This window comes from Mastacembelus armatus, chromosome 7 (genome assembly GCF_900324485.2).
Source record: "Mastacembelus armatus chromosome 7, fMasArm1.2, whole genome shotgun sequence".
In the NCBI taxonomy this organism is placed as follows: Eukaryota; Metazoa; Chordata; class Actinopteri; order Synbranchiformes; family Mastacembelidae; genus Mastacembelus; species Mastacembelus armatus.
Window position 1 is genome coordinate 15058933 of NC_046639.1, and position 15696 is coordinate 15074628.

A 15696-nucleotide genomic window follows, 5' to 3' on the forward strand; every position below is an offset into this window, starting at 1 on the left:
TAGACTGCCCGAGGACCATCGGTGCACTGAGCTCCCCTACCCTAACCCTCCCCTCCCTTCTCTTCCCCTCTCTACCTCTCCTCCCCCATCACATGTATATTCCACCATTGAATGTCACTAACCTTGTGCTCTCTCTCTGTTCTCTCTCTCTGTACCTTCTGCAGGTGTCCCCGGTCCTGGAGCTGTATATTGCTGATGTGCAGGTACTGGCCCCTCCAACCTGCAGTGTCTGTTGGTTGTTTATTGCTGCTGTTCTTTTCTCTCTCCTCTATCCACTCACCCCAACCGGTCAGGCAGAGCCAAACTGAGCCCGGTTCTGCTGGAGGTTTTTCTTCCATTAAAGGGAGTTTTTCCTCTCCACTGTCGCCTTGTCGCTTGCTCATAAGGGAATTGGTGTTTTTTGTACACCATGATTGGTGATGTAGATGATTGTATTGTGATTTGGCGCTATACAAATAAAACTGAATTAAGCTGAATTGAATATTTTATTATTCTTATCAGGGCCTGAGATGGGTCAATAATTGGCAGCAACATTCATTTTGATGCATCATTTTTCCTGCAGTGGCAGATAAAAGTGAATAGACTAGAATCTTTATTGTCATTACACAAATGCAACAAAATTGAAAATGCTATCTTTGGTGCCGTAAATACTTATAAAAACAAAATATATATATATACATTTCTAAAAAGTACACCCCGATTGAGCAGCATTTAACATCATAGTATATTGCACACTTTAGTTATTCAGTCCTTTTAGCAGCGTTCAAGGCCGTGATGGCTCTGTGATAATAACTTTTTAAATCAGTTTGTTCTTCTCTTAAGCATCCTGTATCTACTGCCCAAAGGCAGCAGCTCAAACAGAGGATGGACAGGGTGTGATGGGTCTTCCAGTATATTCATGGCTTTCTTGAGACAGTAGGAACTGTACAGTTTTATTATTTTATTTTTTTACAGTACAGTTACTATTTTGTTAGCTTGTCTTCATTGGCTCCATACAAAATCCAGAATAGAATTAAAAATCTTTTTCCTCACATACAAATTCCTTCATGCTCAAGCTCCTTCATACCTTAAACGCCTCATAGTACCACACCATACCAATAAAGCACTTTGCTCTCAAATTGCAGGTCTACTTGTGGTTATATCAAGTTCCTCTTCTGTGGAACCAGCTCCCAGTCTGGGTTCAGGAGGCAGACACCCTCTATACTTTTAAGGCTAGATGTAAAACCTTCCTTTTTGTCAAAGCTTATAGTTAGGGCTTGCTATACAAATAAAATTGAATTGAATTAAAAATTGAAACACAGGATTATTTTACAATTATTTTATTTAAAATAGCCCTTAAACATAACGCTTTGATTTACCTTCACATTTCATAAATTGACAGTCATCAAAGTGATGGTAGATTCGACATGTGAGGCCTCCAGCTGAATCCTTTATTCAACACCTTTCATGAACTCCAGGAACTCTGTCACAGAAAACACAAAATTTGTCAGGCTTACAGACAAATGAAATCCTGCTATTGTTTAAATTTGTATGTCTTTCTTATATCTAGTCTTACAACATTTAAGTTGGTGTTCTTAAATCCACAAGTTTTATTAATAAGCCTGGAAAAATTTGGTCACATTTAATTTTTTTTAATTTGGTGAAACAGAACTTCACATAGGGAATGTGCACTTTCGATGGTTAGACTGGCTGCATAGTGATTTATGGGTGATTTACTATAGTCGGAAATACAGTAAATTTAAAAAATGCATCCCTAATTGTACCCTAAATGGCAAAGTACACAAGCTACTGGTGTTTTTATTTGAAACAAATATCTATTTTTGACAGACATTTTGCCAATTTCATAAAGACTTGCTACATTTGCCAATGTGATATGCCAAATAGGACATTCAGTTTCATGTTGTTTACTGTTGTGCAATAAATGCGGTTGTTCGCATACCGTCATAATCAATTTTGCCATCATTGTTTTTGTCTCCATCCTTCATCAGCTCCTCAATATCATCTTCAGTGATGGCTTCTCCAGTGGACTCCAACATGTTCTTCAGCTCTTCTAAGTCTATGTAGCCATCTCCATTCCTCAAAACAAGATAAGGAAATCAGACTTGGAATGGCCACACAATTGCTATCGGTGATGCGCCTTCTGAGGATGATGGCAGCGGCTCATCCGGTGGTGCCACTCAGCCTATTGCATACGAGGCTGTTTCAGCACTGGTTTATCTGACTGAGGCTCGACCCAGCATGTCACCAGCGGCGCATACTATCCCTCCCCCAGTCAGTGGGCCCGGATCTGCTTTACTGGAAAAAACCCCGCGCTTTACTGGAAAACCCCCCGTGCTCTCACGTGTCAGTGTTCACGCATGCTTTACCTTCTCTACGCGTTTCCCTCCGGTTCGGGAGGGACGTGCAGTAAAGGGAGAGTGGACGATCAGGGAGGCGGCGTATACAAACAAACTAGAGCTGCTCACAGTGTGGAAAGTTCTCCGGCACTTTTCTCCACTGTTGAGGGGTCGCCACGTTCTGGTCCAAATGGACAACACGACAGCAGTGGCATATATCAACCAGCAAGGGGGGGTACTCTCAGCGCGTCTCCTCTGCCTTGCTCATCGCCTATTGCTGTGGACTCACACGCATCTTCTCTCCGTGAAAGTGGTGCACACTGCAGGAGAATGCAACGTGGCCGCCAATATCATGTCACGTGGCGGTCCTAGCGCAGGGGATTGGCATCTCCATGTAAGCCTGGTGGCTCAGATATGGAACCAGTTCGCAGCAGTGGATCTTTTCACAGCTCACGACAACGCGCACTGCAACCTGTGGTTTTCTTTGCGTGTGAAGGACAACCCTCCGCCGGGGGTAGATGCCTTCACTCATCAGCCATGGCCCTGTTACCTTCTCTACGCGTTTCCTCCGATCTCCCTGATCACTCAGCTGCTGGCCCGGGTTCAGGAGGACCCTGAGCATCATAGTTTCCCCTTCTGCAGCGCATGCTGGCATCTTCCCCTTGGAAGATTCCATGGAGGGAGGATGCTCTGTCGCAGGCAGGGGGCGTGATAGTCAGCCCTCCGGTAATAAGGCAGCACCTGTGGGTTTGGCTGCTGAGAGGAACCGCTTAGAGAGTTTGGGGTTTTCCGCCGGCGTCATTGCCAACATACAAATGGCGCGCGCCCGGTCCACTACAGCGTTGTATCGGGCTAAATGGGCCGCGTTTGAGAGATGGTCATTTCTCCAGTTATTACTGGAGAGAAACTTGGCATTTAGCACCATTAAGACATATGCTGCGGCTACTTCCTCATGCCATGAGGGGTTCGGTGACAGATTGGTGTTCAGTCACCCGCTCACAAAGCGTTTTCTGAGGGGAGTGCGCAGACAGCACCCTGTCGCACATCCCCTGGCTCCACAATGGGACCTTGCTGTGTTTTTACGCCTACTCACGGACGCGTTCGAGCCGTTACAGCAGGTCCCTTTCCATTTTTTATCGGGAAAAACCTCTCTTCTGCTGGTGTCATTCCTCCGCACAGAGGGTCAGCGATCTGTCGGCTCTATCAGTATCCCCGGAGTGTCTTCAGATCAGGGAGGATCGCAGTGCAGCAGTTCTGTATCCTAACCCTGCATACATGACTAAATGCATCACTAGTTCTTTCAGATCTAGAGTGATCATGTTGGAGGGCTTCTTTCCCCCTCCCCATGCGTCCACAGGGGAAGCTGCTTCACATCTTCTCTGCCCGGTGCGCGCTCTGGCATGTTATGTAGAATGTACAGCGGAGTTACATCATTCAGAGTGCTTGATTGTTCACTACAGAGAGTGTTCGCTGGGCTTCCCCCTCTCTGCAGAACGTTTGTCTCACTGGCTATGTGACACCATTGAACAGGCTTACTCCGCATTGAGCAGGGAGCCTCTGGTCAGCATCCGTGCACACTCCACTAGAGGAGTGTCATCCTCCACAGCTCTCCTGCACGGTTTGTCAGTGGAAGATATTTGCGTGGCGGCCTCGTGGACCTCCCCATGGGCCTCCACGTGTTCCTTTGTGTTTCTATTTGTGGGATGTTGCGAGTTCATCCCTATCTCACACTTCCAGTTGTAATTAGTCTGGCAGGCCCGGGAGGCGTGTTTTGTTACATGGATGTGGGACAGGCATCCATCTGTTTTCAGCTTTATCTAAAACCAGTGCATATGCATCCCACCTGGTGCTTGCTTCCTCATGAGGTCAGGCAGTTACTCACATTTCCTTTGTTTATATGGAAGCTGCATGTGGACACTCGGTTCGGGTGAGGGGGGCCACGTAAATGAATTTCTCTTCAGTGCGCAGGCGCGTAGAGGGGATATGACTAATTATGGGGTTGTGGCCATGTTTGAGGCTTGTCGATTATTTGTCTAAATAATCCTGTGTGATGTCAACAAGATTATTTCACTGCCCCTGATTAAATATTTGATATTTACAATTCCTGGTAGGGGAGGCTCTGCTTGGAATGGCCACGATAGCCACTGAGAAAGAACAGCCCTGGAAACGTCACCAACTAGATGTTGTGTTCTTTAACACCTCACAAACAGTGAGTCAGTGCATCACAACACAACCCAAGCTAAATGGAGCATTAAAAAAGAAGTCAAGCCTGATGAATTATGGCAACAACATGATTGTCTTTTTAACCCTCTGGGGTCGATGCACGCGCCGGCGCGTTTTGACGCATCTTTTCCTGATAAGGCCGAAACAAACTTAAATTACTCCGTCAATTCTGATCGTACAGATAAAAGAAGTATATCATTCAAATCTGTAAAGGGTCTAGTTTTAGTGGTATACCATCATAATAACAACAAAACGTTGTGCTTTTTTTAAATAAAGAAAGCCTACAGGGTGCGCTCTCGGCCTTTTCTGTCTCTGCCATTTCTCTTCACAGACGCGTAAATAAAACAACCAGAATCTCAGCGAATACTTGGCTCATAAAAATAAGAATCATATGGCTAGAAAGCTTGAAATGTTTTCTTTTAAGTGAAACAATTCAAGTTGAAAACAAATCATCACTTTTTATTTAATCCGTATGAACGTAAGGAGAAGTCCGTTTTTTCCTGTCTCACCTCATTACAGGTAATGCGGTCCCGCCTTGTACACTGTCCACTGTTCACATGTAAATAATCTCAGGTGAACCAGGTAAATATGTGCACACCCCCGAGAAATGACATAAAACGTCAAACTTCATCATAGAATTTACTCACTTTTTCTGCGCGTTTGGATGATGGCACGTCACGGACGTGAAGAAGCGCTTCTTGTATTCCACACAGAGACAAATAGTTTAACCTAAACGAGGATCGTTTGGCTACTCATTGTGTTGTATTGTGCTGCACTAATCCGTCCCATCTACATTGACTGAAATGCTCATTATGCGCGTCTTTTGTGTTCTCAGGTAAATCACATGACTATTCATCCTCAGACACACCCTCTTGCATATGGCCTTTCTGGACAAAAAGTGTCTTAGAAAATTTTAATCAGTGTATTGTTTACTGTGAATGTGTGAACAAGATGACATTCACAGCACTCTGAAGTAAACACTTTAGCCTACAACATGCAGGTCTCCAAAGTCTTGTGAACCAATGTTCTGTTTGTGTTTTATGGTCTTATTTCAGTGAGTAAAAAATTGTAGTTTTGCACTAACCATGCATAACTTTTTTCTCAAAAACACAATCATGTATAAACTTGCTGCTCACATATTATTGTAGCCAATTTTGTGCTGATTACAGTGTTATCAGACTTTAGACATTAATATGTTTAAAAGACACTGAAAAAAGCACAAATGTCAGGACATGTCAAAATTTGTCCAGGCCCCAAAAACCCCCTCAGACCCCAGAGGGTTAACGTATTGTGCAAGACATACCAAAAAAGAGCCAACAATGAAAAACCAGTGCTCACAAAGTCATGTTTCATCATGCAAGTTTCTGGGAAATCTCATGTCTGTGGCATAACCAATGTGAAATTGATGCAAACGCCAGGTGTGTGGTCTCCCGGGCTGGTCAAATCATCTAGTGCGTTCAGAGGATTATAATCTTAAAGATAAGTTAAAACTGACTTTATGTCTGTGGTCTCCCACATTTTTAAAATCAAGGAAGATTACAAAATCGTCTAGTGCATAGGTCACTAACAGGCGGACCGCGGTCCGGGTGCGGACCCAGAAGCTGCCCCATACGGACCCTAACCTACAGCCAAAACAGAAGATTGTGATTTAAAACCTAACGGGGCGCTTCTATTTCCACCGGCGCAGCTTTTTTAGACTTTACGGTAGTGGAAACGCACAAACCAATTGCATACGAGTTGAGCCATCCCACGTGATACCACTCAGCCAATCAAGTCTGTGCATCCCAGGCGGTAAACATTACGACTCTACAGTGTAAACAGCGCTAGAGACAAGTTACACATGAAAAGACAGTACAAAGAAAGAGAGCGATACATGTAGAAAACAAAGGGAGAGAAACTGTCGAGTGAGACGGAGAAAGAGAGAGAACTTAGTTAATGAGAGAACATTATACATATCTACAGCCATACATATATGTTCAGTTGTATGTTACATGACAATAAATATTGTCAGAAAGTTTTTGAATTGTACTGAATTCATTTGATTTGACAGTCAGGTAGTGATTACATGCAGATGTTGATAAAACTACTAGGCTACTTAAATATATATCATGCTAACTAGTTAGACATATGATCTTCCGGACCTTTGCTTCAAGAAATTTTCTCTAACTGGACCTCTTTAAATTTTAGTTGAATATCCCTGGTCCAATGTGTGGCCGGACTTATGCCCATTTGCTAAGTTGAATCTTTAGCACACCAAACTGTTCTCAGTGTACTGTGTTGAATCCTATAATTTCTTTAACATGGTCATGTTGAATTTTTAGATACTGATCACAGTCACCAAGGAAGTTCTGTTTAATATTTGTAATGTTGAAAACATCATCTGTTAATCTACTACTAGGTATTTGCAGCAATTTACAGTATATTGGTGACATTTTGTAGCGGATTTGTGCAATGATTCAACAGAAATACAAAGAAAAACCTACTTGTCAAACATGCGGAACAGTTCAGCCAACTCCTCCTCTGATTTCCCTTTGCTCTCCTCCTTCATACAGCGGACCATCATAACCAAGAACTCATCAAAGTCCACTGTGCCACTCCCTATGAAGATACACCACGAATATTTAACCTCACAAAACCCTGTTTTCCCCTTAAATTTACATTTATAGTTTGCTTTAGTTTAATTTTCTTCCGAGTGTGGTGATGAAATAAGCTTGATGATGCTGTCATACCATCCTCATCCACCTCATCAATCATCTCCTGTAATTCTTCAGGAGTGGGATTCTGTCCAAGCATCCTCATCACCTTTCCCAACTCTTTGGTGCTGATGCAGCCATCTTCGGCATCCTGGATAAAGATGTCAAATGCAGCCTTGAACTCTAGAAGAGCATAATAACAGTTACTACCATACAAGGCTTTTAAGTTACTAGAAGTTAATACAAACATAAAAAAATTGTCAAAGATGTAACACCAAGGACATAGAAGTCATCACTGGCTTTTGGAAACTTTCTTCTGCATATACATTAAATAGCTGGGTTACCTGTAGACACGCTTTTATTAGTATTTATTGTATTTTAGCTATTTTCATTATCAAGACATAATTTGGTCCTGGAGAGTTCTTGGAAAATATGAATAATTAGCATTTGGAATTTTTGACATGACTCATGGTGTCATCCTGGTGTCCCTTATTCCTTAATGTCTCATGATTCTTTGTTGAAATTTGAATGGAGACTAGGAATTTTCATGGATACAAAACTTTATTTTCATTAATTTTTTAAAAATTGAGACCCAATTTGACACGGACCTGAGCACAGCCAGACCCAACCCGAATAGATCCAAGGTCCAAACACCCTGGCACAATTTGGACCGGGAGCCCTGCTTACCCAAGGCAATTAAGAAGCTATGATTATTGACTTAACAGGGCTTAAGCACTTACCCTTCTCATCTACCAAATTGTATATTGTTCTTTGCTTGCAGAACATTACAGTTGTTGTTCTTAACTGGTTTTCTGCTTATGGCACATTAATATGTATATAAATATATCCTTTTTTGCCTGTCTGTCCAGTTTGCTTTTTTTTCTAAATAAATTAAAATAAAATGTTTTTGTGTTTTGTGGATTTAATTATAAGCAGTGCAAATGTGAAATTACGTATACTGTGATGCATTAATTGACGCCGTGAATAGAGTGGATCATCAAAACTATTTCCAAGTTGTCTTTAACGTTTTTCAGTCAAAATAATGGCATTAATAAAACTACTACATCGATAGATGACACTCTATAGTCTTGATAATATGTTGCTGTTTCAAAAGGGCAAGGCAATAATGCTAGCAGTGCTGAAGTAAGTCTAATGATTGTCTGAATTATAGATGAAGATGTTGATGGCAGACCCACATTTCACACCTTTGACTCTAGGCCACAGGATTTTTAACTAGACATTAACTAGAGCAGATTTTTATAGTGTTTTCTGAATTCTAAGATGTCTGTCACTGGGCGTTGGGGCTTTGTCCTGCAGATATTTTTCCACTTCATCTTGCCTTGTGTCAGAACTGGTATCTATATCTCCACTTTCTCCGCCAGTCATGATGACAGTCTTCTCTTGTTGCTGCTGTGTGCTGGCCTCGATTATTTCACGTGAGGGAAGATACCTAACCTTCCTGTGTTCATCTGTGCACGTGTTGCCAATGATAAATCTCTGTGATCTAATCTTTGAAGGGAAGCCTTTAATCATTAAATATATTTGTTGTTATATGTTGTTTCATATTTGATTGTTTGTCATTGTTTCTGTTAAGACAAATTGGGAAGTCAGTAAAACGTCCTTTACATAGTCTTGTTAGTAGCAGAGGTCATATTTGTAGATAAGTTATTAGTATTATGAGTCAATATGGAAAATATCTCAGTAATAAACATTTAACTATAAACAGTAGTAATTTCCTCACCATTTTTCTGCTCCTCTGTCAAGTTCTCAACCTGAAGGGAAGAAAAGAATAACACACTTCTTTTTACCACTCTACAATTTAAAAAGAACTTGAACTCAACTAGGTTATACTGATCACCTCCAGCCCTTGCTGCTCTCAGTGTAGTATGTCACGCTCCTACAACCTTCACTTACTATTTTTAGTAGTCACCCATTTGTTTTTATAGCCATCAGCTGCCCCCCACTCCCCACCCCCTCACTCTCCCCTTGGCCTACCACTCAACTCTTTGTTCTATTGTCGGGCAGAGAAATATGACCCAACTGCAAAACTGACACTCCATAACTCCATATGTGCTTGTCACAAATATTTATTCAAGCTATGGAAACAGAGACTCTTGTTTTATGATATCAATAATATTCATGACATTTTTTTAATTTAAACATTAAGTGGTCATCACAGGAAGATACACTATAAGCCACAGTCACTGCAAAAAAAACAGAAGCACAACTGCAGTCATGACCATCTGAGGACCATCTGATCTCAGAAATACTGGTATCGTGAGTCACTTCTTTTTTTTTTATATTTTAATTCGGTCAACTGCTTCATTATATTTTCTGTCATCTCCACACTGATGTAATATTATTGCAGTAGACAAAATATTTATTTATATATTATTTTCTGAAAGTAATTTCAACATAATTATTCCAAAAATACTGAAATCAAATTTTTGACAAAATGATATACATAAATTGAAACCTCTGACACAATTCAAACAACTGTTTACTGTAGCTTTACAAAGGAATTAGTTACTACAGGGTTTATGTCTGGGATTTTACTGTACTCCTACTGGTTGTATAAGTATTGAACTTATTGTCATATGATTGTTGACCTACTGACAGAGCTAAAATGTGTGTTTGCCGCCTGACTTTTTTTTTTTGTGGGGGGGGGGGGTGGAATCACAACAGACATGGGAATTAGATTAGATTAGATTATTTTACAATTTAATGAAACCTTAGCAGTGAAGTATAGGTGTGAAATTATCTTTTCCAGGATTTTATAATTATTTCATGCTTTAAAAATCATCACCTGAAATTACCATCTGATAGAGGAATAAAACAGCAAGTCATATTTTGCCTTATCTGTACTCACCGCTGCTTTATATACATCATCCATGGCCGCTGGTCTGTCCCTGCCACTGACACACCACTGCTGCGCTTAGAAGCAGAACAAATATAGACAGCAACAACTGCTTCAGTCTTTATTGTTGGCTGTGTGTGACACTAAAATTGTGTTTGACCCATCCCACAAAATTCAATGGTGATAGAGGGAGGAGTGATAGAGAGAGAGAGTTAAACAGGGAGAGTGAGATCTATAAATAGGAAACAACAGAAGTCACCTAACAACAGTGAAATATTGACAGCAGCACCTACTATAAGTAGAGATCGCCTCTTTGGGATTACAAACTCTATGTTCAGCTCAGGCTGATCTTATGTATTCCTTCATACCAGTTTTAATGATACTCCAGATGTCATTTATGTATAAAATTATTTTATTCCCATCTAAACTAGACCCCACATGCAAGTGAAATCTCAGTTGCTATGACTTTTTTTGTGGCTTAGCTGCTTTTTAAATCCAGTGGTGTAAAATAACAAGTACTGTACTGAATTAGAAATTTGAGGTATCTATACTTTACTGTTAAGTATTCTCCTATACTTCAATTTAATTACATTTCAGAAGAAAATATTATCTACTCCAATTTCTATGTGGCTGTATGGTTTGTGTGGTTGGCATGTGTGACGATACACACAAGTACACATACATGACAAGTTTGGGTACTAATGAATTTTAGCATGCTGTAAAAAGATAAGAAATTTTATGGTCTTTTCTTGATAAGCTTAAATCTTCCCTGTAACCTTCTGCAGCAACTGTAGTTGGACAGCCCTGATATACACTAAGCAGGAACATAGAACTCTCATTGAACTCTCACCGAAAAACAAGGCATGATATATTTTTTCACACAAGGTAGGAACACAGGTGAGTCACTGAATTATCTCTTCAAAAGACAAGAACACCAGAAAGCAACTGAAAGACATTGGCACTGCCAGGGACAGGAGCTGGCAGGGTTGGTGAGGACGGTCAACCTAATGGCAGGAACAAGGACTGTAACTCTAGTGTTGAAGAGGACCTTTGGCTTTGGCACTCTTTAGTTTGGGAGCAATGGAAGCAAATTAAACACATAATACGATTACATTTCCTGGATTTGCATATCTGAACTATCATCATAACAAAAATGAAAATTTCTGGCAAAACAAACCAAATTAATCATCATTCACTGTGATTAAGTGCACTTTGCAAATATTTGCCATGTTCCCTTCACATTGTCAACATGGCATATCCCTCTGTAGAGTTTCACAGGTTGCTGAAATCCCAAACAAGGTCTGTACTACATATTTTTAACAGTACCAAAATAGCATGAACAGCTGAGCAATTTAATGACCAAAATACCCTATTTAAACATTGGGTCTATTATCTTAATAAAGTGCATGTTTATCAAGAGTGCTTTAGGCAGCTAACTAACACATTCAGAGTGTGCAGGAGCACTTGCTATCAGTAACAGGCATCACAGGTAAAACATAAAATGGCAGCCTGTGTGTAGCAGTTGCTCAGCTTCTCTAAAAAGTTTTAACACAGCAAAACTTACATAAAAACTAAACAGACATGTATGCTATGTAACTTAACAAAGTACAGGGATATAATGTATTGCAGTTTACTGACCTGTATAAAGTAGGTGAAACACACATGGATGTGGACAGATGCTTTTTTCTCTCAAATTCCATTTCTACAGTGTCTTCCCAGGAAACTCTAAGTTCCACAAAATACACAGTCCTCTGTGTTTCTGACCACAGCACAAGATTTGGTCTTGGATTGGTACCGTCTATCTCTGAGGCAATATGAGTAGACTACCTAAATCTACCCTGAATTGCCAGTCTCTTCCTGCCTTTAGATGGCCTAACTTATGCCTGTTCAAAGTTGCTTCCCTTCAGATTTTTTCACCCTCCCAAAAAAACAAAATCGCTTGTTGATGTTCTCATCCAGAGAGTTTACTGCTAGGTGTTTTCTTTCAATGGCTGCTGCTAGATACTTCAGCACTTGGTTATGTCTCCAGCTGTATCGCCCTTGAGTCAGGCTAGTTTTACACCCTGAAAGGATGTGTCGCAGTGAAGCTACCCTTGAACTCAAAGGACACTTAGGGTCCCCACCTACCCATTTATTTAGATTTTGAAGAGATGGTAGTACATCATAGGTTGCATCAAAAATAGAAATCTCTTCCTACTTGCCACTATTACACATCTCTCCAACTTAATTTCTTTCTATCTACACTATTGAACAGCTCTGGTCAGCTGCTGCTACTTTATTCATAGTAACCTGTGATGCATTTAGATCAAATCCACAGCGACCATACTGTACATGCCCTACAATATCCCTATGTCTAAGAGCTGCCTTAGCCAGCAAAACTGCTTCCTTTGGGTTCCACTTCCTCCCTGCTAAGACTGTTGATCTACATCTCTAGTTAGATAGATAGAAATACTTTATTCATCCCTGTAATGGAAAAATTAGTTTCAATGATTGATTATTCTTACTGATTATGATTTTTATTGTTTCTCACTGTATTCTTGGTCTTTCAGGTTTCACAGGTTTTCATTTACAGGTTGATTCATAGAGTTCACCAAGGCTCATGTGTTTTTCATAATCATATCTGATGTTTGTGTTCTTCTTGACCTAGTATAGTCTGACACTAAGGGACACAGTGTTCTCAAGGATGTTAGTGAGGTGTATCTGGCAGATAGTTTCCTTAGGACACTAGGTGTGAGGAAGGGACAAGTGTAACTGAACACGCCCAGGATGGAGGGTTAACTGTTGAATGAGAATATAGAGTTTTAGAATATAGACTTATTAGGAAATCACTTTGTAGAACCATGGGGAAGTACAGACTTAATTATCTGATTATGTGAATGATTATTTGCATTTACTTTGCATGTCTGTATAAGTAGCGGCCTCAGCCTAATAGGAGCTGAGCAACTGGGGAACAACTGGGGAACAACTGGGGAAGACTCTGATCGATTGTGTTCTATTCTGTTTTGCTCCTTTTTTGCAAGAAATATATTCTGAAAAGACAATCTGTCTGCACTCTCTTTATTGCTCATCCAACGGGTTTTGCCACAACAATTTTGGAGGTTCCAGCGAGATCTGTCAGGTGGTTGTTGGGGGAACATGGGTACAGGGGACCCTACACCCTGAAGCATCAATCTTCAGCCTCAACCTCCGCTGATAAACAGCGTAGAGACGGAGGACTGTGTGTGTCTGCCCTGATCGCCACTGCCAGATCTTTGAGCTCAAAAATTTATCTTACTGGGTGAGTCGTAAAGAGACATAAACTTGATAAAATGGGAATTGTTAAAATTAGAATGAATTATTATTTAATGTGAAAAAAGGGGGAAAGAGAAATTTAGGAATTGTTATAATTAGAATGAATTATTATTCAATGTGAAAAAAAAACAGTTTTGCCACTACTTTTGTCCTGTTGGGGGAAGACAGTCGACTCACGATCAGTATTCTAAAGCTGATTGGGTTAGGAACTTTTGATCTAAAGCTGATTGGGTTAGGGACTCAGGGGTTAGGAACCTAGGCGCTTTAGTGTTATCCTTAGAATACAGGTCTAAACAGCCGTAGACTTAAATAAGGGGTTCGGAACCTCCGGCTGTAGTCTACTTGAGCCTAGACATAAGAGTCCGGGACTCAGGATCATCTCCGCAGATAGTCTGTGTTGAGATACTTTTAGTCCATCAGGGATGGGGCAAACTGAAAGGAGGAGACCCACGAATCCACGGTCAGCGTGGTCCGATAGTCGATATCATGAGGGGCAAATATGGTGACAAAGCGGTGACATGCCTACAAACATGGATAAATTATTATGGGTTCCATGAAGGAGGTTCTTTAAGTAAAAACCAAGTGGAGAAATTGGAGGAAATGTTAAAAGAAGCAGAAGCAAAACTGATGAAGAAAAAAACAATACCAGCTAAGATTTTCCAAGAATGTAAACTGCATGAAGAGGGTTTGAGACTGTGGAAAGGTAGAGTGCAGGGAAAGAAAACAACTGCAAAAGGCAATGACTAAATCTAATTCTTTAGAGGATGTAGTTGATAAAAAGCAGCGAAAAGACTCAAATTCCTCAAATGTATCAGAAACTCTAGATGCTAAAGATGACAAAAAAGAGAATAAATCACAGCAGATTATACCACCCCCAAATACTCCTGGTGTTTCTTCTCTATCCTCAGATTTACACGGCACTGAAACTGGACTCTGACCTGGACTCCTGTCTGTCAGGCCCTGCATCACCACCACCACCCCCACCACCATCTCCACCGCTTCCTCCACCCCCTCCACCACCATCATCTCAGGCAGCAGGAGTAGTACAGCCCTCAGACAGTCAGTACATCAGCCCCACCTCCACAGGCCACTCCGACTCCACCGACTCTCACCCCACAGCCTACCGTGTTGCCTCCTCCTCCTGTGCCCTCACCACAGCTGCCTGTGCTTTCCCCACAACAGCCTGTGTTCTCACCACAACAGCAATCTGTGTTTTGGCCCCAATATCATCAGCACCAACTTCTGTGCCTCAACCCTCAAAGTCTGATTCATCACCCACCAACATTTGCCATACCTAAGCTTGAGGTTAGGGGTCCACAACTGGTTTTCAGAGCATGGACTGAGGATGACATTCTGGCATCAGCAAGTCACATTCCTTCTCCAACAGATTCGACTGAAAAGTTTGCATATCACCTGGAAGTTTTCTGCCAGGAGTTCTGCCCCACATGAGCGGAACTGAGACGTGTTTTGGCGGCAAAGTTGTCAGTGGAAGACTTACAGAAACTCTTACGTGACCTGCCACCTCCTAAACTGCACTGTAAACATGTCACCTGGGAACACGACAACACCATATATCGAGAGACAATCACTCGACCGATGACAAAGGTGAAAACTGCCTTTCCACGCCTGATAGATATGGGGAAAGTCACAGCATGCACACAGAAAGAGGTTGAAACAGTAGAGGATTATCTGCACCACCTCATTGACATTTTTGACACATATAGAGGCCTGGACCATCTAGCACAGCTCCAAGCTCATGGGAGATGCATGTAAAGAGTCACTTCCTCAACTTCCTCAACAGGACTTCATCCTGGCATTGCTGACTTTGTGCATCTAATCTACATTGGATTGAATAGCGTGCCTGGATGAAGTGCAAAGACATGCAGTTCATGCTGAAGAACATGGTCAGAAACAGAGAAAGGAGCTTCATTTGCCTTCAGTGACAATGCTGCATTCTGCAACTGACCAACACTACTACAAACGAGAGGGGAGACGTAAAGGTCGTGGACGAAGCAAAGGCAACTTTAATAATAATAGAAGAAACAAAGATGCCTGTTTCCGGTGTGGAAAAGACGGACACTGGGCTCGACATTGCAACTCCATTATTGGGAAGATGCCCACATTGCCAAGGAACTGGACAGCGTCCAGCTGAATGTCCAGTTGCACCTCCGGGTAACTGACGGCAGGACGACAGGCTAGAGGACCAGCTACAGTGACTGGGTACAGTGGAGGGAGGTAAGAGCACTGATACACACTGCAATGAAGACAAGCTTACACTCACATACACTGATATGCC

The 15696-nt window shown here is 41.4% G+C and overlaps 1 protein-coding gene across 1 annotated transcript; it reads right to left on the reverse strand.

The window, feature by feature from the left end:
- Positions 1-1303: 1303 nt before the first annotated feature.
- Positions 1304-10255, reverse strand: LOC113145728 (troponin C, slow skeletal and cardiac muscles-like). The gene is made up of 6 exons (XM_026332770.1): positions 10122-10255; positions 8994-9024; positions 7289-7435; positions 7043-7157; positions 1940-2076; positions 1304-1462 (listed from the first exon to the last, which is right to left on the reverse strand). The coding sequence occupies exons 1-6, from the start codon at positions 10143-10145 to the stop codon at positions 1431-1433; spliced, it is 486 nt and encodes a 161-aa protein (XP_026188555.1). The 5' UTR covers positions 10146-10255; the 3' UTR covers positions 1304-1430.
- Positions 10256-15696: the final 5441 nt, after the last annotated feature.

Bases quoted from the DNA above. Each gene is read 5' to 3' on its own strand.
- LOC113145728 (XM_026332770.1), bottom strand. From the start codon at position 10,145: ATGGATGATGTATATAAAGCAGCG. The intron at 7,436-8,993 runs GTGAGGAAATTA...ATGCTCTTCTAG, and splicing joins GACAGAGGAGCAGAAAAATG to AGTTCAAGGCTGCATTTGAC. The intron at 2,077-7,042 runs GTAGGTTTTTCT...TCTTGTTTTGAG, and splicing joins CTGTTCCGCATGTTTGACAA to GAATGGAGATGGCTACATAG.